The sequence below is a fragment of the Manis javanica genome, chromosome 14 (genome assembly GCF_040802235.1).
Source record: "Manis javanica isolate MJ-LG chromosome 14, MJ_LKY, whole genome shotgun sequence".
Lineage (NCBI taxonomy): Eukaryota > Metazoa > Chordata > Mammalia > Pholidota > Manidae > Manis > Manis javanica.
This window is the reverse complement of record NC_133169.1, coordinates 1,362,196-1,383,914: the sequence shown is the minus strand read 5'-3', so window position 1 is coordinate 1,383,914 and position 21,719 is coordinate 1,362,196. Positions and strand designations below refer to the sequence as shown.

The 21,719-nt window shown below is 48.7% G+C and overlaps 1 protein-coding gene across 9 annotated transcripts in view; it reads right to left on the bottom strand.

Annotated features, from left to right (window-relative positions):
• The window catches only part of NME7 (NME/NM23 family member 7), a 196,976-nt gene that overhangs the window by 89,873 nt on the left and 85,384 nt on the right, over positions 1 to 21,719 (bottom strand). For 5 of the 9 annotated variants that reach the window (XR_012124995.1, XM_073221542.1, XM_073221544.1 and 2 more), the window contains exon 11: positions 12,550 to 12,657. Coding sequence is in view for 8 of the 9 variants with exons in the window: in XM_073221542.1 (XP_073077643.1) it covers positions 12,550 to 12,657 (108 nt within the window). In the remaining variant the exon portion in view is untranslated. Of the gene's footprint in view, positions 1 to 12,549; positions 12,696 to 21,719 lie in introns of all 9 variants that reach the window. The other 4 variants (XM_073221545.1, XM_073221546.1, XM_073221547.1 and 1 more) reach the window with 1 other exon arrangement.

The following is a 21,719-nucleotide window of genomic DNA, read 5'->3' as shown; positions in this document are numbered from 1 at the left end:
ACACCAAGCCTCCTGCACCAAACAGCCACGTGTGGATGCAAAGGAAAAGGTCCTGAAGGCGCCTGGAAGTGCTCTGCCAGTGGGCACGGAAGGACAGTGAGGAAGGAGGTGGTGAGAAAGGAGGCGGCCTCCCTGCCGCCGTGGGAACAGCACGGACAAAGGCCAGACCAGCCGCAACAGCCCCTTAAGCCCGAGCCGCATCCAGAGCAAGGCCCTGACTCTCTCCAGTTCCAGGAAGGCTGAGAGAGGGGAGGGGGCAGCCGGAGAAAAGTGTGAAGCTGGCAGAGGTTGGTTCATGGCGTTGAAGGAAGGAAGCCACCTCCACGATGGGTGGAGCAGCAGGTGCCGATGGAGAAGCTCGGCGGGGCACCCCGAGATCCAGCCGAGCTGATGAGTGAAGGCAGCTGCCCTGGACGGCAGGTCTGCGATGTGGAAGAGAGAGCTTCTACTGGAAAGGGATGCATCTAGGACTCGCACAGCCAGGGAGGAGTTGGTGCCGGCCTCAGAGCTTCAGAGGGCAGGCTGGTTCCCTGGTCAGGGGCCACTGCAGCTGGGGACGTCAAGTGAAGCCAGTGCTGCTTCGCATCCTGGAAATCACGGGCCCTTAAGGCCGATGGTGAACCTGCTGTGCCCTCCTCTAGAAAGGGGGCAGCGGCGTCCGGAGGACAGCACATCTGTTCACGGCGTGGTTTACTGGGTCTCTGAAGTGCACTATTGAGATCTGCTTAGAAAGAAGGGTTCTTTCCAAGATCTGACTGCTCATTAACAGTGCACTGGCCACCCAGGGGCTCTGATGGCGGCGAGCAAGACTCACGTTGTTCCCATGCCTAGTAACACAGGATCCATTCTGCAGCCCACAGATCAAGGATGTGTTCGACTTCCAAGTCTTAGTATTGAAGAAATGCATTTTGTAAGGCTACAGCTGCCACAGAGGTGATGCCTCTCATGGACCTGGGAAAAGCAGGTCGAAAACCATTTGGAAAGGATTCACTGTTCTAGGTGCCATTCAGAACATGAGTGATTGGTGGGAAGGCATTAAAGCGCCAACACTGACGGGACTGGCGGGAGTCAATCTGACCCTCACGGACAACGCCGAGGAGGGTCCAAGGCCTGACATCACTGCAGGAGCCGTGGGGGCAGCGGCGGAACTGGGACGAGCCCGGAGCCGCAGCGACGCTGGGGTAAGGGGCCGGAAGACGGCCTCTTGGGATGGAACCTACTCCCGGTGAGGATGCTGCCAAGATGGTTGGAACAACAAAAAAGAACTTAGAATATTACGCAGTCTTACTGATAAAAAGCAGCCGCGGCGTTGGGAGGACTGACTCCTATTTTGAAAGAAACTCCACTGGGGGAAAATGCCATCAAACAGCATCACACTCTACAGAGAAATCGTTTCTGGAAGGAAGAGTCAGCCAATGCGGCAAACTTCACTGCTGCCTTAAGAAATGGCCATGGCACCGCAGCCTTCAGCATCCACCACCCTCACCGGTCAGCAGCCGTCGGCATGGAGGACGGACCCTCCACCAGGAAAAAGAGTGGGCCTGCTGCAAGCTGGGTGAAGGTGGCATGTTTTAGCAATAAAACAGTTTTTAACTAGGGCGTGTACATTGCTTTAGACATAATGCTACTGAACACTTAACAGACTACAGTGTAGGGTGCACGTGACTTTCCCAGGCACCGGGACACCGAAACGCTCACCTGACTCACTTTATCGCTGTCTCTGCTTTGCTGTGGTGTTAGAACTGAACCCATGGTATATCCCCAGGGTGTGCCTGTATCAGCTAATTGATTTCTTGCAACTGCCCTCCGAGGTGAGTACTATCGCTAGCCCCATCTTAAAGATGAGGGACTCGAGGCCCTGAGCCCACGCATCTTCTTTAAACATCTAGTGAGGGCAGAGCATAAAAGCGGTGACTGCGAGACATGTACGGTGTGCCCGGGGAACGGGGGAATGAAGCAGGGAGTGAGAGCGCACGGTCACTGTTCTGAGCTCAGTTAGTGGAGGACACGGGTCTTCTCCTAAGAACTGTACCTCTGACAGGAGAAACAGATTTCTTGAAGCAGAACATTTCTAAGTAGTTTAGGCCACTAGGTCCTTAAGACTTCTGACTATTTAGATCTTATGTATCCATAACTCCTGTTATCTGTCCACTGAAACTCTGCCGTCTGGTTAAAATTTGGAAAACGCACTTTGTCACATCAGGGCCTGATTCAAAAGCCTTTGATGGCTTCCAGTTTTCTAGCCCAAGCAGATACCATGTGTCACACACACCAACAAATTCCCACCCTCATTCATGACAGACGTTATCGTATCTTGTTGGGATTCACATTTACGCGATTAGTGGTGGTAGGAACCTTACCAATGAATCAGGAGTTGGTACTTGAAACCTTTTTGCCGTTCCTTACCTCGCTTGCTGGATAGAAGTAGGGTTTTGGCCTTAGACAGACTTAAGTCTGAACTTCAGCTCTGCCCCTTATCTGGGGCGTGATGCTGGCCAATTATTTCGCCCATGGGGGCCTCACTTTCCTTACGTGAAGAATGGGGATAACAGGAACCCAGTGGGTCCTTTAGGAAACACGGACATTCAGCACGGTGCCTGGCATCCGCTGCTCAGTGAACGGCATGTCTTATTTTGATCACCATTATGCTAATGTTCAATGTTGTCATCAGAAAGCAGCCTTCAGAAATCCCCACAATCTAGCTCCATGTACATTTCCAAACCTACCTCCCATCCACTACTTAATGAGTCCTCCACTTGACACAGGTTCGGGTAACTCAGTGTCCTCCCCTGAGAACTAGCCTGCCATTTCCTCTACCCCTCTGCTTATAAAAATCCACCTTACTCTTGAAGGCCCTTCTCAAGAAGTGCCATTTCATTAACACAATGTCGCTGGCCCCTCGGTCATATGGTCCCCATCAGCTTCTGGTCATGCTTGCCTGTTTCTGGCACTTTACCACACTCACTGTCCAACGTTTGCTCATGCTGGGGTTTAATTTTATATTATGACTTAACTTTATATGTGTATTTAATCTTGTTTTTCTAGCTAAACTTCCAATTCCTTAAAGGCTGGAACCATATGATAGTTGTGTCCTTAAAACAACTCCTAGTGAAATGATTGCACTTTCTTGTCACTGAATAAATGAAGATGAAATAAAACATATACACATGTGTTTCCGTTACCTGAAACATTAGTATGGATTAAGAGAAAATAAATTTTTAATTCTTCATATTATGTTGAAGGATCCAATATCATTAAAAAAAATCTCTGGCTGTCCACTTTGAATTAGAATATGCTACCTGTGCTTGTCAACTGGTCACAGTTAGAAGAGTTTTCGTTCACATTCATATTTACGAGATACTTGAGCCTGTGGCTGGGGGATAAGTGGAGAAGACTCTCCCTCTCCAAACGGTTAGAAAGGACTTCTGTTATTTTTGAATCTGTATTTTAAATGTGTGCAATTTTCTTTAATATGGGTAAGATCACCACTCTCAAGACCAAAGAAATCCCAACTAATCTATATTCCTCTTTGACCTAAGAAACGTGACATATGTTTTATATGACAGGTTTCAGTAAAAGTCAGAATCCAAAGATCCCATCGTCACAGGTAACACAGCTCAATGGCTCCTGACCCCCATGTCACAGGTGGTGGTTGGGGGGGGGTGTTTACTGCTCTCTGGCAAGATGGGAAAAAGCAGGGTAATAAACCACGGTCTGGCAGGGTGCGCGGTATATGCTCTCCAGCATTGTTCAGATCTGCCCGTGCGTGGTGAAGATAAAAAGCAGACAAAGTCTGAGTGGAGTCTGTTATTGTTTTAAAAGTATCTACAGGAAATGAGACGCTGTTCTCCTTCCACAGCAGTGGACCGCTTCCCCATCGTGCCCCTGGCCATGGCGCCAAAGGGGGCTGTGGGTAGAGCTGGACTCACCCCACTGATGAGACAGCCCGCCACTCTGAGTAAGTGACACCAGCAATTCCATGTCCTAAAACAATACGATGATGATGGGAAACAGTTTTTATGAATGCTCACATTTCATATTTTTAAAAGTTGATTGTAACGTTCATCCCCACTGCGGCTTTGTTGGCGGTGTGCACTGCTTGGTTTGTGGAAATGTCCCCGGTCTGTGAGATCGCGAATCCGAGCACCGCGGGCCAAGGGGACACCCGAGCCTAAGGCAGTAAGAGCGTGCGGTGGCTTCTGGCCCAGGGCAGTGGTTCTCAAAGTGTGGCCCCCTGGCCTGCCGGCACCAGTGTTAACTGGGAACTTGTTAGAAATACGCATCACACCCACTGAACCAGAAAGCCTGGGGGGAGCCCGGCGATGGGCGTATTCACTCCGCTGCTGGACAGCAGGCACGCAGGACGAGATGCTGCATCTGTTCTGTATGGATTTGCCACCAGTAGGAGTAGTATTTCCAGATTTATCTCCCAACATTTGCAGTGGATGATTTTTAAGTGCCTACGTGAAGTGGGACCCTGAGGTCTCAGGCTTGCTGCTTCTCAGACTGAGAAGCCAGCCAGTGCAGAGAAGGTGGCGCTGGGGCCGAGGGAGACGGAGAGGCAGGCCTGCAGGCCGCCCTCGTGGAGGGGAGTCAGTCACACGAGCGGGGGCACAGGCGTCCACAGCATTTCCCATGCATGGACTAGTATTATGACCATGCAGGCAAATTATTCCAGCTTTTCGTAAGCAGAGATCCATTACTGCTTGAAATACAAAGTGAAACTCCTACCTATGCTAAGGAAGGAAATGTCAGAGATCCGCTTCTTGCTGAGGCAGTGTGAGGACTGTCTGCAGCAGAAGGAAATGAAGGAATCAGCAAGGAGCATGAGCTCCACAGAGGACAGGACACGGGAGGGAACAGGAAACTGCCCCGTGGCCCAGGATTCCTTCTCTGGGAAAAGAACCGATCATGACGTGCTCCCTGAACCGTGACAAGTCACAGCCTGGTAGCCTGACGCTTCTTATGTTTTCAGGAGGTTTTCAAGTTAATGCCGGTTCTTCTGAAATACTGCTTGAGAGGAGGAAAAACAAATGTGAACCAGCACTTTCCCTGTGCACATATTTCAGGCTTTACCTGCGTCCTCAGCCACAAGAGGACGCAGGCGGCTGGAAGCAGTGCTGACGCTGTGGCAGGATGTGGCACTTGAGAGTGGCGCTTGCCCTCATCAGGACAGACATGTCAGCCATGAGCAAAGAGAGGGTGGCTGGAGGGGCAGTGTCCTGTGGTGACACGCTCCCCGAGGCACCTCTCCGCAGATGATGGTAAAAGCCTACCGCCAGCAGGAGCTCGAGATTCCGCAGTCGCTGAGGTTCGGACCCTCAGGTATCACACAGCCAAAGAGGGAGGGTGACGTGGCTGGAGCCCTGCATCTGAGTCCAGAACCGGCTTCTCTCCTTGTGAGCATCACAGTGCACTAGCGCACAGTGCGTGCACACATCCCCCCAGGCCTCTGGGCACTCTCTGCAAGGGTGTATGAAGCCTCAACGCTGAGACGCCCGAGAAAGCCAGCTGGCTCCTTGCACAGAGGCCGGATGCCCCTCTGAGACCGGGGCTCCCTTGCCAGTGTAACAGCCCGTGGCTGCAGCTGACCCTGGAGGAAGAGACGCTGTACAGACCCCTTACCCTTCAGGGGATGCTGCCATTTCCAAATCTGAGTCCTCAAGGCACAACAGTCTCGTTGCTGGCTTACTGACAGGGTCAGGGTTTTCCTCTAAAGCAGAATCATGGGCAACTTTTGCCAAAAAGTCCAAAGGGCAGCGGTTTCCAAATTTTAGTTTAATTATTAGCTATATCAGAATCACTTGCAGCATAAAGAAGAGACACGGGAAGCTCATCCCAGATGCACTTAACCAGCATCTTCTATGACGAAGGTGCGGGCTGACATAGTCTAGGACCACAGGGGATTCGGGTGCACGCTGCTGGCTGGAAGCCCACTGCCCTGGGGTGCCCGGGGTGGGGCTCGGCACTCTCAGGCCCACAAGCTCGCTCCTGGTGGGGAAGACGCCAGGGCGCATGGCTCTGCGGAGCGGCAGGGAGCGACCCTGCCAGCAAGGTACCCCTTCTTGCTGACCACCCAGGGCAGACGCCATCTTCCCCTCCTGAGGCTCCTTCTCCCGCCTGTGCTTCCCACAGAAGCCTGATCTTGGGAGGCAGCAATCTTCTCTACTAACTCAGCCACACTGACCAGCTCCCCTCGAGGGATGGTGATCATGGTACTGAATCCCAGCAAACACCATGAGCAGAAGTTGCCGTGGGGCTTCTGGCAAAGTTCCTCAGTGTGGGTGGGAGGAGGGCACTGAGCTGGGGTTCTCCACCTCTGCTCCCCACCTCTGCTTTTCATGCCCAGGACAGGTGGGATGGCTGTTGTCCAAAAGCCACTCCGGACAAGGCACAAAGCCTGTGCTGAGACGGCTGAGAGGAAAAGCGGGGCCTGGTTCTTGATGGCTTTGGGGGCTGTCATGCCAGGCCCAGTCGGCAGGCCTTCCCGCCTCCATTTACGGGGCAGAAAAAGAAAAGTCCTGGTTTTTAAAGACATTATTCTGAGGGTTCCCATGAGTAGTGAGCACAAGAACAACTATTAACTTGTGACACCCGGTCCTCGAGGATGGGGACTATCCTGGCTGCCTGTCCGCCTCCATCCTGTTACCCTCCAAGGCTCTGGCGCTCCTCTTCCCACCTGCAGCCCTTCAGGTGGCACTAGAACCTCTCTGTGAGGCCTCCTGGCCTTGAAGGAGACCTGCCCACCAGGGCGGGCTTCCCCAGGCCCTGTGGGGCGCCTCCGGCCAGGACGGTAGGTGGAGCGCGTCCCCCCGTGAGTCCCGGGCTCTCTGAGGCGGTGCGGCCTGCGGGATCCCCTCCTCTCCCCCCCGCTGCTCAGGGTTGCTCCTGCCCTTCGCTGAGCACTTGGGGCTATGGGTCACCGTGTCCCCCCCACTCTGCCTCCTGGCAGGACCCCAGGCGGCTTTACTCTCACTGCACACTGATGGCCCCCCATCTCTGGCGATCACGGACCCCCAGTCCCTGTCGGCCGCCTCCTCCACAGCCACACCCAGAGCCTCAGCATCACCGCAGCTCTGAAATGTCCAAGTTAAGCAGGTCTGCTCTGACCACAGCCCCTCCCCGTAGTCCAGGACCTCTGCCTGGAAGCACCTTCCTGTAGTCGCCCTGCGCACCCAGTTTGCCCCTGAAACTGCTGGTCCCCTAAATGTCCTTGGAAGCTCACTGCTTCTGGATATCCCTACTGAACATCCACTCAGGCTTCCAGAACCTTCCCTGGAATTGCCTCCACAGCCTTATACCTGGTCTAGGCCCCACCTGCCCCCTTTGACCTGGTCCCCATACTGCTCCAGGGTGACCCCTGTGACACAGTGTAACTCCCCTGCCGAAAGCCCTCATTTGAATTCCTGTCCTCTGCACAAAGTTCAGAGGTCTTCATATGACTTCACAGGGCTCTTGCTGGCTTATCCAGCCTCATCTTTTGTCATTTTCCACTTTGAGGTTGAAGCCCCAGCCTTGCTATTTTCAGGCCTCTTAGAGGAAGCCGTCGGCTCCTGTCCTCGGAACAGCTCGTTCCCTCTTTGACAACGTGCTGGTGAAATCACAACTCTTCCTTCAAGACAGAAACTAAAACCGGAGGTAAATCAGGAAGGAGTGCCAGCATGTGCAGAGCCCTGAGCCGACGCGGCCAAGGATGCCAGGCCTGCCCAGGCAGCTCGCCCTGCACATGCGTTTACCTCTGGCTCACGCTGGGGTGACCGTCTTCCCCTGACTGTGCCATCGCAAGAATCAGGGCGGAAGTATTCACACACCCAAATTCACGTTTGTCTTGATCAACTATTGGTACATACAAGAAATATTTTATATACTTCTTAAATTTTTATCTCATACAATTTTTATTTTATAAAAACTAAAAATTGTTATTCTTATTTTATGACCACAGAAGTGACACTACTGAGTTATGACGCACCTGGCAAAGAGAAACAGAGGGAAGATGCCTATTTTCATCATTCTGTAAAACGGTCACTACGATCAGCATCTCCCCGGTGAGCTCCCTGAGGGCTGCGTCCCCCTGCTCGCTGCTGCGTCCCCAGGGAGGAAGTCTTAGTTCAAAAAGACATGAGCATCTGAATGGGTGTGACGTGCCGTGTTGGTGTGCAGAATTCAGAAGCAGTTGATTTTTTACCATATACACACTGGGCAACTTGGAGAACTTGTTTGTTCTGCTGGAAACAACAGAAAAAGGCAGTTCCAGGGGCCAAAGGGGGACGTAAGGGAGGGACCAAGGAGTGGTGGCGTTTCGGTGAAGCTTTGGGGAAGAAAAATAAACCCAGGAGCAAGTAAGACCGACTCTCAGCAGCCCGGCAGGGACGCGGACGGGAGGCCTGCGCGCCTGAGTCCTCACACCGGAAAGGGGCCAGCAAATGGCTCGTGTGTGTGCAATGAATGCCATACGGCATAAGGAACGTGTCAGCATCTTCTCAGAAATGTAGTAGGAACCCTCCAGAAAAGTTTCTGATGAGCAAAGGAATAAATGCAGCAATCAAATCAGAATCTGTTTGTTATCTTCCGAAGCACCAAGCTGCCGGAGCTAAGGGAGATCTGAGGAACTGTTTCCAGCTGAGGGAGACCAGAGAGAGGGCTAAAGGCGCGATTTTGACCTGGGTGCTTTTGCTATTAAAACGTTTCTGAGACAGTTGGAGACACTTGGAACGGAATTTAAAGATCAGCTGGTAGTAATGTATCAATGCTAATTTCCTAACTTGGATGCTTGTAAGGTTTTATGTAGGAAAATACATTAAAAATACACACTGAAGTATTCAGAGATACAGGGCATTATGTTGGCAACTTGACCCCAAATAGTCATTAAAAAGTTTTTTGTGTTATACTTGCAACTTCTCTGTAAGTTTAAATTTATTTCAAAAAACGTTAGAATCTCTCAGGGTAGGTGTGGGCCTCTGCATTTTTAAGATGGGCTGGGACTGGGGACCGCGGCTCCGGGTCCTCACGGTCATCAGGAAAGGAAGAAGGTTACACGCCTGTGCACTGAGGACATGAACCATAATCTAGCCAAGCTCTTCCCTCTTTTCCCTCAAAATTAACTTACTGAAGAGCCTTTACAAGGCAGGAAAGACAGAACCTCCCGCTGTGAGCACTTGGCCTCCTGGGGACACATGGGGACCCACGTGGGCAGACCGACAATGAGCTGTGACCACAGCAAACAGCCGTCGCCTGCTGAGCAGTCCCTGTGCGCTGGGCACCGTGGAGCCGAGGGGCGGGCGCTCCGTTCCCCTCCCGTTGCACAGTGAGGGAGCCCAGGGACGCGGACACAGTGCCGCCAGGAGAACGGGGCTATGTTGACTCCTGGCTACACCGCAGAGTCAGAGGGAAGCGGAACGCCGTGGGAAGGTGGGGGCCTTTCTCAGGGGAGGGGATGCCAGCTGCTCCTTCACACATGCACACTGTGGCCAATTCGATCACCACAAATGCTCCCTCAGTGAACCTGCACAGATGACTTTCCACTTGGTAGTCCTGCCGCCACCCACCCTCCTCCTCGGCTGACATTCTGGGACAGACCGTGTGGGAAATTCCTGTTTCAGCTTCAGTTACTGTTGTCACGCAGCTGTCACCAGCAGTGTGAGGGCGGCGTTTTACTACAGCTCTACCAGCAGTGGGCACCGATACTTTAACAATTCTTTGCCATTGGTAGGAAGCTAGTATTTCTTTGATAACCAGTTAAGCAAGACATCTTTCCATAGTGCTTTCTGTGAAGCACACACTTTAGCTCTTTGTAGCTACTGCCAACCGAGTACCAAGGGACATCGCCAGTGAAGTGACACCCTAGAGAGCATCTCACGCTACAGAGGCCGTCATTCCTAGAACCACAAAAGGGGCTGTGGCACAATCCGTGGCACCAAAGAGAGCAGATTTCTATATTCATGCTAAGACCCTTGACCTCGAGAACTTACTGTAAGCTCAGTGAGGACAGGGAAATGTCTCACTTGATTCTGAGATACAATTACAGTGTCTGCGAGTACAACACATTCTACAAGCATTGGCTGTAAGAATTAATAGATAAAATAATGGGTGATGACAAAACAGAAACTGAAACCACATTTTTTGAGCTCTACACATGACACGAATTAACTTAGCTCACTAGACGTCACAGGAGAGAGAAATTACGGAGAAGTAACTTGTTTCGCTGCTTCCCTTTCTGCTGTGTGAACAGGGAGCCCACAAGCCCGGGGTGCCTGTGACAGCTCTGACTCACGCCCTTCGTCCAAGCCTCTTGTTTGACCGGAGCTGCCTCTCACGAGGTCCTGGATCGGGCTGCACGTTCTACGGTCACCCTCACACCTAAAGGATGTTCCCACAGTAAGTGTCAGAGCCTCCCTCATCAGAGTCTGTCTTTGCGTCTCTCTGAACTTCACCTGGAAGACCTGCGAGCAGGTAACTCTTTTGGCCTCTAATGTTTTTATGCTATTTTACCAGCTAAGCCAAGTAACAACCAGCGAGTAGCTGCTCCCTAACTAAGAGAACGTGCTTGGTTGCATCAGCATTCTTCAGTCTGTTGTATTGACAAGCGAGGCCAGGGAAGCAGCAGCGACTTATCCAAGTTCACACTGAGTATGCGTCATCAGCCACAGGAGGCGGCGGTTGGAGCTCCGGCCTAGTTTCTCATTAATTCTCTAAACCACACAGTCACTACCATGCAGGTGAATCTCCCGTGACATGAGGCCTGCAGGAGTTTCATAGCAAATGGCTTTGTAAACTGCAGGTAGCAAATAATCTATTTCTAATTATGCGAGCAAAATTACAGGCATATCTTAGATAATATTTTTTGACAGGCATCAATTTTGTGGTTAATATTTCAGTTTCACTGAACAACAGTCTGTATTCAAACCCAGTCTATAGGTCCTAAGCTGTTAGAATGTGAAAGGAAGGAATATTTATAAAATAGGTGAGCATTTAAAATAAATATTAATTCTCTGAGTAATTAAAAACTGAAGTTTGTTACATTTTTACATTTCACAAGTATATCAAAATTTCATACCAGGATACATAGTTTAGATAAGATTTTAGCAGATTGACATCTTGGATTATAGCAGAAAATGTTAATGAAGTAAAGTCATTTGCTATAGCAACAAAAACAAAACCTGATGAGAATATATTAATAGGCCACATCCAAGAGCCACATAAAAAGAGACCCTCCAGCTTTAGCAATAGGAGGGACACACCGTGTGCGCCACTGGAGAGACTATTACGGGTATATCACTCCCACTTTCATTTATAAACATACTGTAATGTTAGTCAAGGCCGCATTTGCACCCTGTGGACGTGTGGTAAAAACCTGCTGAACTCATGTAAACTTCACACAAAGGAATAAATTTAAGAGGCTAACCACAATAATTAAAAGCAGCATTTTGTTGGCACAGACCAATGGAATAAAACTGGAAGTTCAGAAACAGGCGCTGGTGCACGTAAATATTCAGTGAATGAGAAGTAACAATGGAAGAATGGGAGTTAATAAACACTGTTGTGACAGCTGACTAGATCCGGACCTCACACCATATGTCCAATTAATTCCAGGTAAAGTGAACATTTCAGTGTAAGAAAATGAGAACAAAAGGCCGGGAAAGGCTTTTTACATGACTTCAAAGATAGAAATGAAGAAAATGCTGATAGATTTGATATAAAACATGAATAGTGCTCACCCCAATATGTATGGATTGATATCATTTTTGTTATTTATGCTAGGGTCACTAAAATTTATCATTTGTCTTTCAATTTCACTTAGTTCCTTTTGACACACAACATTTTTAAAGACTGTAAGAAATTAAAAGTACCAATCTTTTCTTCAAAGTTTCTTTGCTCTCAGCCTAGAAATGCCTTTCTTAATCCCAAACAGTCCAATTTGTACTTATATTTTCCTGTAAGTTTTTCGTTATTTCATTTTAATTAAACAGATGAGAGGCCAAAATAAAGCTCTGTCCTATATTAGCTGTATGACTTGAGGATGTTACTTAAGCCCTCTGAGTCTGAATTTCATTTTCCTGATGAAGCAGACATAGTGATATCAACCTACCAGAGCCACTGTGGAGATTGAAATAAATAATTTATACAAAGCATTTACGGTAGAATCTGGTATATAAAAGGAATCAATAAATGGAAACAATTATTTTTAATGCAATCATGTTACATATTGGGTTTCTTAATTTCAGTGATACATTTTCATGACTAGAAACTTATGGTACGGGTATATTCACCTGATTTTAAAATGAATTTCATGTTATTTAATGCTGTAGCTTTTTATTTTTAAATGATATTTAAACTATAATGCATGCCAATCAGAAAAACACCGTAATTCTTTGAAGCCTGCCCAGTTACCTCGCATCCTACAATGTGGTCTTTTAAAGCTGTAGTCTGGAGGCATCCGAGGGCCAAGTAATAGTGTGAAATAAGAACATTAAAATGTTTCTTACATACCAAAGTTGCTGAGATCATTTATGGCTTGAAATATAGAGAGGAGGTCTACCCCTTCTACCTTACCTCCAGGAGGCCATCCTCCGGCAGGTCAGTACAGTGAACAGCATTCTGGACCTTAGTTTTACCGAAGATCGCTCTGAGGGTCCCAGGGCGCAGATGCCGGGCAACCTCCTATGGAACACACATGTACATATAAAGTCAGTCGTGCGCTGTAAGAAAACACAGGCATGTAAGACACTTGAATCATGTGTTTATGGAATGCAGATACGCTGATGACGCTGATTCTCCCTGGAAATGACACGCATGGATGAGAACGCCGAGCACTGAAAATGCGCGGTTTGCTCGTAAGGCTCCTTCTGGGGCCCAATGTACAGTCCACTGCAATCAGTTCTGGGGATATGAGGGGAACAAGAACTAGTGACGGCGGGCGCCTTCCTGCCATCGAGCTTCCACCTCAACCCTCCCGACACCGCTCCCACAAATGCCACCACCAACTAACGGGTCCTCTTGCTGAAACCTCTTGGAGAGCAGCACGGTCACAGGAGTGCTGACGACAGCAGCAGGTCTACGACAGACTTCCCTTGGCACAGGTATGCTTACGAAAAGGGACAGAGTTCATGACATCAGGATTATTTATCCTAAAGCAGCAAAATAAATTTCAGCAGTGGTGGATATATCTTGGCGTCTTAAAGGCGAGGGTTCAGGACACAGGCTGAATGAAACGAGGCAACGCCCGTGAAATGTCCAACGGTCTCTGGCCAAACTGGAGGCACTCGGCAGTGGACTGAATCATCATCTTATTATAAACAAACTCTTACAAGTACAGCTAATGAGGCACTTGCACAGCACTTCATTTAAAAGCACGCAGTGCTTCGTGTGGACCTGGTACGTCCCGTCACGTCGGCAAGGCAACAGTCCTCACCCATCACAGACGCAGAGAACCCGGTTCTACAGAGCCTCAGACCTCCTGCCCAGCACTGAAGAAAGAGTGCATTCAAAGATCCGGCCACTCTGGGTGAACCCCCTGTACGAGGCTAACTTCCTGAACTGCCCAGCCCTGCTATAATTAATTCCCTCTAAGTCGCCGTGAGCACCTATGACCCCTGACTGAGGTTAGCATTTCCCAAATCATTGAATGGCCTCCCATAAGGACCCACAGTAGTGTGTCCAGCAGAGAGATGTGAGCTACATTAAAAAGTAAATGGGAACAAGGGGGATTAATTTTAGTGATAGAATTTATTTAACCCTATATATCCAAAATATTACCATTTCAATGGAAAATTAACATAAAAATTATTAGTGGGCCATTTTACATTATTATTTCATATTAAGCCTCCAAAGTCCTGGGCATATATTACACGTAAACACATCTCAGTGGGAACCAGCCGTGATTCACAGGCTTGGGGGGGCCACAGACTGAACAAGAGAGACCAGCAGCTCTCTTCCCAGACCCAGGGCGACTTCGGCAGCACCCCACTTAACCAGCCGGGCCGAGACGGCTGGTATCCGCAGTACTAACCTCTCCTACACAAAAGGAGACCTTGGTTTACACAGGCCCATAACCTTGGGGGCAGCCCTCTGACCATGCCTGGCACACTGCCATCCTAGGCTGCAATCCACTGTCTACCCAGCCCCCTGTCTACCATGTCCGCTGTCCACTTGTCCTCCATGCTGCCCCTACAAATGGGCACTGTTATCCTCAGGTCCCATCTTACTACATCTTTCCTCTCAGCAGACAACTTTGTTTCCTGCTTCACAGAGAAAATCCACACTGTGAGTCACCTCCGTAGCATCCTCTGCCCACAGGGGTATCTATGTATCTATTTGCACCCTCTTCTCTTCTTCCATTTAGTGTTAAAGGAAGAGGTGTTTTGTCTCCTTTTAATAATTAAACCTCCATCTCTTGGCTGCTCTAGGTCAGGAAATTTGCCCACAAGGATTCCCCTTCTCCTGTATTTTCAGACTTGCCCTTCCCGATAGCCTCTTTCCTATAAAATGCTCAGGTCTCTCCCACCAGTAAACTTTAATTACTGCTTCATTTCTCCCCTTCCCTTTTTAGAAGTCTTGATAATCTCCACTTCCATTTACTCTTTAAACTTTTGCCCCACAACTCTCCCTAAACTGCTGTGGCAAAGGACACCAGCACTTCCTGGCTGGCCAGAGTCCCCGTGGGTCCTCTCTTGAGCATCTAGCAGCATGACGCTGCCTTACTCCCGACCCCCCCCCGCCACTCAGCCCAGGTGCCACCGCGCTCCGGTCCCCTTCCGGACTCCCCCTCAGGCCTCTCACACCTCCCTCCCGCCCACGTCTCCCTTCGCTCTCCCTGGGCCACCGATTCACTCCTGAACACGTCCTCTGGTGACTGATGCCTAGATGTGGCCCAGCCCCCTCCCTGAGCTCCGGCCTGAAATGCGCAGCTGCCCGACTCCAGTTGCCCCCAGGACTCTTGCCCTCGGCTTGCCCCAAACTCACCTTATCGCCTTGCCCCCCTGAACACCCAAATTCCCCTTCTTCATGAACAGCCAGCACCACCCTTCAACCAGGTCCCCAGGCACAAAGCCTGGGAGTCACCCTAGATGCACCCCTGGGACCCACAACTGCCCTGTGGTCTGGCCACCTGGACTGTCCTCTGACCTGACGTCCACTCCTCACCCTCCTTGCTCACCCCATGGCCACAGCCGCCCTCTCGTCTCGTTCACACCACACCTGACCTGTGGTCTGACCACCTGGACTGTCCTCTGACCTGACGTCCACTCCTCATCCTCCTCGCCCACCCTGTGGCCACAGCCGCCCTCTCGTCTTGTTCGCACCACACCTGACCTGTGGTCTGGCCACCTGGACTGTCCTCTGACCTGACGTCCACTCCTCACCCTCCTCGCCCACCCCGTGGCCACAGCCGCCCTCTCGTCTCGTTTGCACCACACCTGACCTGTGGTCTGACCACCTGGACTGTCCTCTGACCTGATGTCCACTCCTCACCCTCCTCACCCACCCCGTGGCCACAGCCGCCCTCTCGTCTCGTTCGCACCACACCTGACCTGTGGTCTGGCCACCTGGACTGTCCTCTGACCTGACGTCCACTCCTCACCCTCCTCGCCCACCCCGTGGCCACAGCCGCCCTCTCGTCTCGTTCACACCACACTGGTCTCTTGATGAGCCAGCTTACCTATGCCACCAAAAACGCATTCCATTTATTTGTTTACAGCCGTTTCACTCTTGCAACCTGTAAACTCCTTGAGGACAAGGACTGTGGCCTTAATCTGTCAACAGGAAGGATGGGGAGGCCCACGGGGCAACAGCAGCAAAGATTTCATGCACGAGAGACAAATGGGTGAATCGGTGCGACACGCCCGCGTTGACACACTGGGCGAACCTCCTTAAGGACAGGGTGAGGAAACCAGGCTCCCGGCTACCTGGCGTCCAGGCCCCTTTGGCTGCAGTACAGTGTTCGGCTGGGGCTATTTTAAGAAACCCTGAAGAAAATCCTTTTGAAATGCAAGTAACCGCCGCTTAATTTGTCCATTTGGTAAGTTGCTGGTTTTGTGTATCAGGTTTTCTCAAACTAGGGCACAGCTGTCTGAGAACAGGACCAAGAACTCTAGGCACTGATCCCGTGACTCGCTCGGTGACCTTGACTGAAGATAGTATCACTGTGTCATCACAGATAGGAAACCGCACATGGCGAATATGAGAAAGACGGGAGTCACCAAGGAGCGGCACTCAGGCTGTGAGTGTGTGCTCGTGGCTTCTCCAGGCGGGCGGAGACACACCTAGTGCCCTGAAGGTTATGGCATCTTCTGGTGAATGTACGCGGTGTAGAGAAGACCAACTCGCCCTAAACACGAGAGGTCACATTACAGCAAGTGATCTTTCATTTTAATTGAACTCCACTATTACCTACTTTGAGAATACATACGTCTCTATTCCTTTGTAACACAGTAACCTTATACAAGAGCCTCATTTAAAAAAAAACAAAACTCTGTTCACCATACTGCAGTCAACATTATTTTCTTGGTTAAATTATTTTAAAAAGCACCCATTTGTGTACAAAATGTTTTGATTCTTGAACAATGTGGGGGTTAGGAGTACCAATCCCCACACAGTTGAAAATTCATGTATAACTTTTGATTCCCCCAACCCTTAACGGCTGATGGCTTACTGCTGATCAGAAGCCTTACTGAGAACATAAACAATTGATTAACATACTTTATGTTACAAAACACTGAATTTTTACAATGTATTATCTACTGTATTCATACAATAAAGATGGCTAAAGAAAATGTTTTTACAAACTGTCACATATCTCCAAAAGATTTTCCAATATATTTATTGAAAAAAACCTGTATAATTCAACCTATGTTAAGGATCAACCATAGACTGAATTATTCTATTAACAAGAATATTTAATAAATCAGAATACCCCTTTTAGATAAATCAGATTAATGTTGCTGACCTCAGAAGTATCTTCTTTTCCTTCTCCAAGTCTTTATTATAAAAAGACATTTTTTTCTTATCCTCAGTCTATAACTGTAATAGCTTATTTTTAAAAAGAAAAAATTTTCTTCAGGAATTATGTTCTAAAAGGTAACTTTACCTTTCCCCTAAATTCATTCTCTCTTACTAACAGAATTATAAGCCATCATCTTGAAATACAAAGTTTACACTGTTAGAAAAACTTTCCATCTCCTCATTCTCTTCTGGACTGTCTGATCTCTGCTTTTCTCTACCAAAGCTATGTTCCAAGTGCATTCCAGAAATTTGATTTTCTCTTATAGGTGGAATAAAAAGCAATTCTCTCTTTTTTTTTTTGGTAATAAATGATAACTTTGAACTTCAACTAGTCTGTATAGTTGGGTATTTTCAAAAGCCACAGAAAAAGGAATTTCAAAACTGTCATTCGATAGTAACTGGAACGAATGCTGGCTGTCCCCAACCCTGGTCTTCTACTGGCCCCTCAAAACAGTGATCTTCCACTAATGCCCCCAGCCTCCCACAAGTGCAACCTGTGCCAAAATTCCATTTCTTCTCTTTGGTTCCCAGAGGCATTGCCATCTTCTCAAATGTTCTGGCTAATTCTTAGCTATTTCTAACAATTTCATTCATTATCCACAACCAATCAGTCACTACCTAATTTGTTAATCTCATTTGCTAGCGTGTCCCTCCATTTATTCAATTTTATTTACTGATACCTATAATGTGTGAGTGAGGTACTGGTGCCAGAGATAAGGAAATAAAGATTAATTAAGATGTGATAATTTTATCCTGAGAGGTCCCAGTCTTATACGAAGTCAGACAGGTAGGAAGTAACAACCAGGTCTCAAAAAGCAAACAAAGGCACAAGGAACTGATGTGCAGTTTGCCCATTTCCGTGGTGTAAATATTCCCACCACGACAATGTGGAGCTGGGAAGTGGTGCTGACAACTGAGTCCTGCGAGCTGGCCCTAACCCACCACGGTGACAGCCTCACAGCGTGAGTGACAGGAGCCGCAGTGGGCAGGGGACGCCACGTGCTTGGGGACACAGGAGGGAGTAAGGCACATGGCAGGTTTCACGGGCTCTCCGCGGGTCTGCGACCTTCCTTCCGCTCGTCGCAGCTGCCACCTCAGCTCAGCAGGGTGCACTGGAGGCCAGCACGATGGACGTCCCCTAGCTCGGACACCCCGATGGCCCCGGCTCCTTGCGGGGCTGCAGAAGGCCCCGCCCTTCAGGCAGCTGCCCGATTCACCCTGACGGACTCTTTCAGTCTCCTCACTTCACACACATCTATGTGATCTATGCATTAGAATGACGTTTAGAAGTAAAAAAGGCTGATGAAAGAGAAACAAGCATTGGTCAAGGACCCAGGACACAAAAGAGGACACGCACACTTGCCGGAGCAGTAAACCTCCACGCAACCTGTGCCGAGGCCTTCTATTCCCCCGACGCTCAAAGGGCCTGTCAGACACCATGGGCGGAGAGGCCTCACGCGCGTGCCTCCATCTGCTGGACTGGGAACGTCCTTTCATGCCACCGGGACCCGTTCGTGCCACTTCTTCTAGTGCATTTGCCCTCTGCCCTGGTCACGAGGCTCTAGACCTCGAAGGACAGTCCCCCACGAAGCACCTGATGACTGCCGCTCAGGGCCCCTGGGGGTGGAGAGCCCGGACTCCCACTGAAGTGATGAGGACAGTGTCCTGTTCCCTGCTGTATCCTGAATGTCAAGAGCGGTGCCTAGCACATCATAGGTGTTCAGTTAATATTTATAGAGCCTGCGAAAACTTAATCTGAGAGTCTCCTCTGAGAGTGGCCGGCCCACCGGACCCGGGGCTTCAGCTTGGCTGGCCCTGCCAGCACTCAGAGCATCTCACACAGGGGGGTACTTAGCATGTGATGCTTGAGTTGGCTTCAGTCTTCTCTAGACATTTTCAGGTTTTTAAGCATTCAAAAACTATATACCATGATTCATGAAATACATGTATTTCTAGCAATATGTAAAAAATAAAAATGCACCAGACTGAACTGCAAAGGGGTAAAGATGAAGTCTGGGAATACAGACAGGACACAGACCAGAACTTACATGCTCCCATGCAATTCTTGGTAGAATTGGAATTTTTCTACCATGTAAGGGAAGACTTGTGACCACTTATCTAGCTGCTGCTTTTGACAGCAATTCACCGCACTGCCAAGTAAAACCTGGGACTTGTACAAATAGCAAAATCATGCCCCAGGACCCTGGGCTCTGGAGACCATTTGCAGCCTGCTTTTTGAAGAAGCTTCATGGGGCCCCACAGGCTGAGGACATGAATGCTTTCTCACTCTGTGGGTCTGGATATGTGTGATGTATTTCCTACTTGTAGCAGAGGTCTTATATGTCCACACCTGGGAAGTGATGCATTGATTCAAACCCTGAAAGGTACATTTGGTAACAAGTTCGTCTGGAGAGCACGCCAGATAAAACACAATTCGAGGGCAAACGTTCCCTGGAAACTTCACTGGGAGCATCTGTTCTGCTGCAATGCATGTGTTTTATTTTAGGGAGGGATAAGCATCTAACTACACCTTCGGGAAAAAATTCAGGCCCAAACTGTACAGTCATGATCTGTGCCATCGAGCTCTGAAAGCCTGACTGTTCAAGTAATTTCCAGGCAGCAAACTATGGGAAATGGGTCCTGGGTATGCCTGTGGGTCCTTCCTGACCCCATCTCATGAGGGGTTCCATCTGTCCAAGGGATGCCCGGTTACTCAGACCCCACAGGAAGTACAGCTGGCTTGCCTCAGAGGCAGGTGCATGGGGACACAGACTGAACACGTTCCAGGTATCTTCCAGAGGGTCTGACCCTGAACTTACTGCCCCTCATTCTAACCAAAACACTGACTTAAAGAATCAGCACAGAGGATGCCTTTAAGGAAACACAGAACCACATCCTTTCTCTCAGAACCACCCTACACTGCACCACGCCGAGGGGCCAACCATTCTGATTCCCCCTGGAACTGCCCACGGGGGCGATGCCATCAGCTTCTTCTGAGGGCCAGCCTGTGCCCTGCCGCCGGTGGGGCAGTGGTGCCAGGCCACCCGGGGGTCTCCTCTCAGGACCCATGAAGGAATTCCCTCCTAGGCATCAGGAGAAGAGGGTTTTTCTGTGAGCAGCTGAACGCAGTTTGGTCATCTCATGAGCGCGGTCATATGACCGGATGGTGTGAATGTCTGAAAACTAAGAGCCACTCCGTGGCCTCCCTGTAACTGAAGTACAGGGCTTCGTGGCACACATTTGTCATCTGAGTCTCATCTGCTCTGTCCTGATTTCCTCACTCACCTTAATTTATTTATTATATTTCATAAATGTTTCTAAACTGCCTTAAATTCTAACTGAAAAAAGGAAATTTAAAATAAATAAATGAATGTACCAATGACAATGTTGGAAGCTTAAGAACAGAGTGTTAACTTACTATTAATACAATCGTGTATACTAACAGATATGAGAACTATTACAGTGAGGTGGGACTGTAGATGTGTTTACAGGTGCTCTTAAGCAATGAATATTTAAAAATCACAAAACTGCTATTTCACATGCTAAATACCTCATCACGTTGTGATTTATTTACTTTCATAAAAATTTTTAAACTCACAAACTGCTTATGTGAATGACTGCTTTACTTATTTAATAAGCTGTATCAGAAGGAGCCCTGCATTTAAATCAAAATGCTGTGTTACCTGGGCTCATGCAGTTCAGCCATTTCCAAAATATCAACATTTATATATTTTATTTTGCTTTTAAAATATGATTAGAAAGCCTGGTTTTGAACAGCAAATTAACGGACTGCCAAGAGCATCAGCCGAGTGCTCCCGAGACTAACAGCGAAGCACTGACCAGCTTTCCATCTCGTGGGTTCCCTTTGGTGGCCTTGACCTCAGAGTATCCATGGGGTGTTTATCAAATAAAATCATCTTCATAAAGGGAGAAAAACTTAAAGACCAGCTACTCTTTGGTTAACAGCCTTTCATTCTCAGGTCAAGTTCATGTGTGAGGTACTTCATGCATGGTTCGCCGAGCTCCGTGTCCGTGACCGGACGGCATGGAACTAGGCCTGAGCGCGGGAAGGCGGCAGACCGGGCTGCGCGGCAGCGCCTCCTGCTGGCGGTCCCCTCGGGTGAATCCGTGCTCCAGACAGAACAGGACCCTTCTGCGCATTACAGCACTTCAGGAACAACATACATCTTGCTGTTCAAATATTTCACAAGGGAAACCAGGTAATCATTAAGTCAAAGTCTATTTACTACTGTAGTTTTAGAAAGGACAGAACTAAACAAATTACATACAAACAAACACCTTCTGGCTTCTGATCAGCAATCCCACTGGTAGGGACTTTTTCTAAGGTAATAATAAAAAACTTGTGCATTTATTTGTGAATCTGGTCTCTTCAATGTCCCTGACATAAAAATTAGAAAATAAATCAGCAGCAGGGGAAGAGTTAATTAATCCACATGCTGGAACAGCATGCAGATCTTCATGATCATGGTATGAAGTGGGCTTGGTGACTTCAGAAAAGACCACAACAGATTTCTTTAATTAAGTAAGGATGCTATGAAGTAGTAAATAATACACAATCTTAATTTTATTTCTATAATATTCATGCAAAAGACAATGGCTTGAGGCCAGAATGTTAACTGTTTATTTCGGGGAAGTAGAAAAACAATCGTTTTTTAAAATTTTTGTATAGCTGGGTCTTGGTTCTTTTCCACATTTTCCTTTGT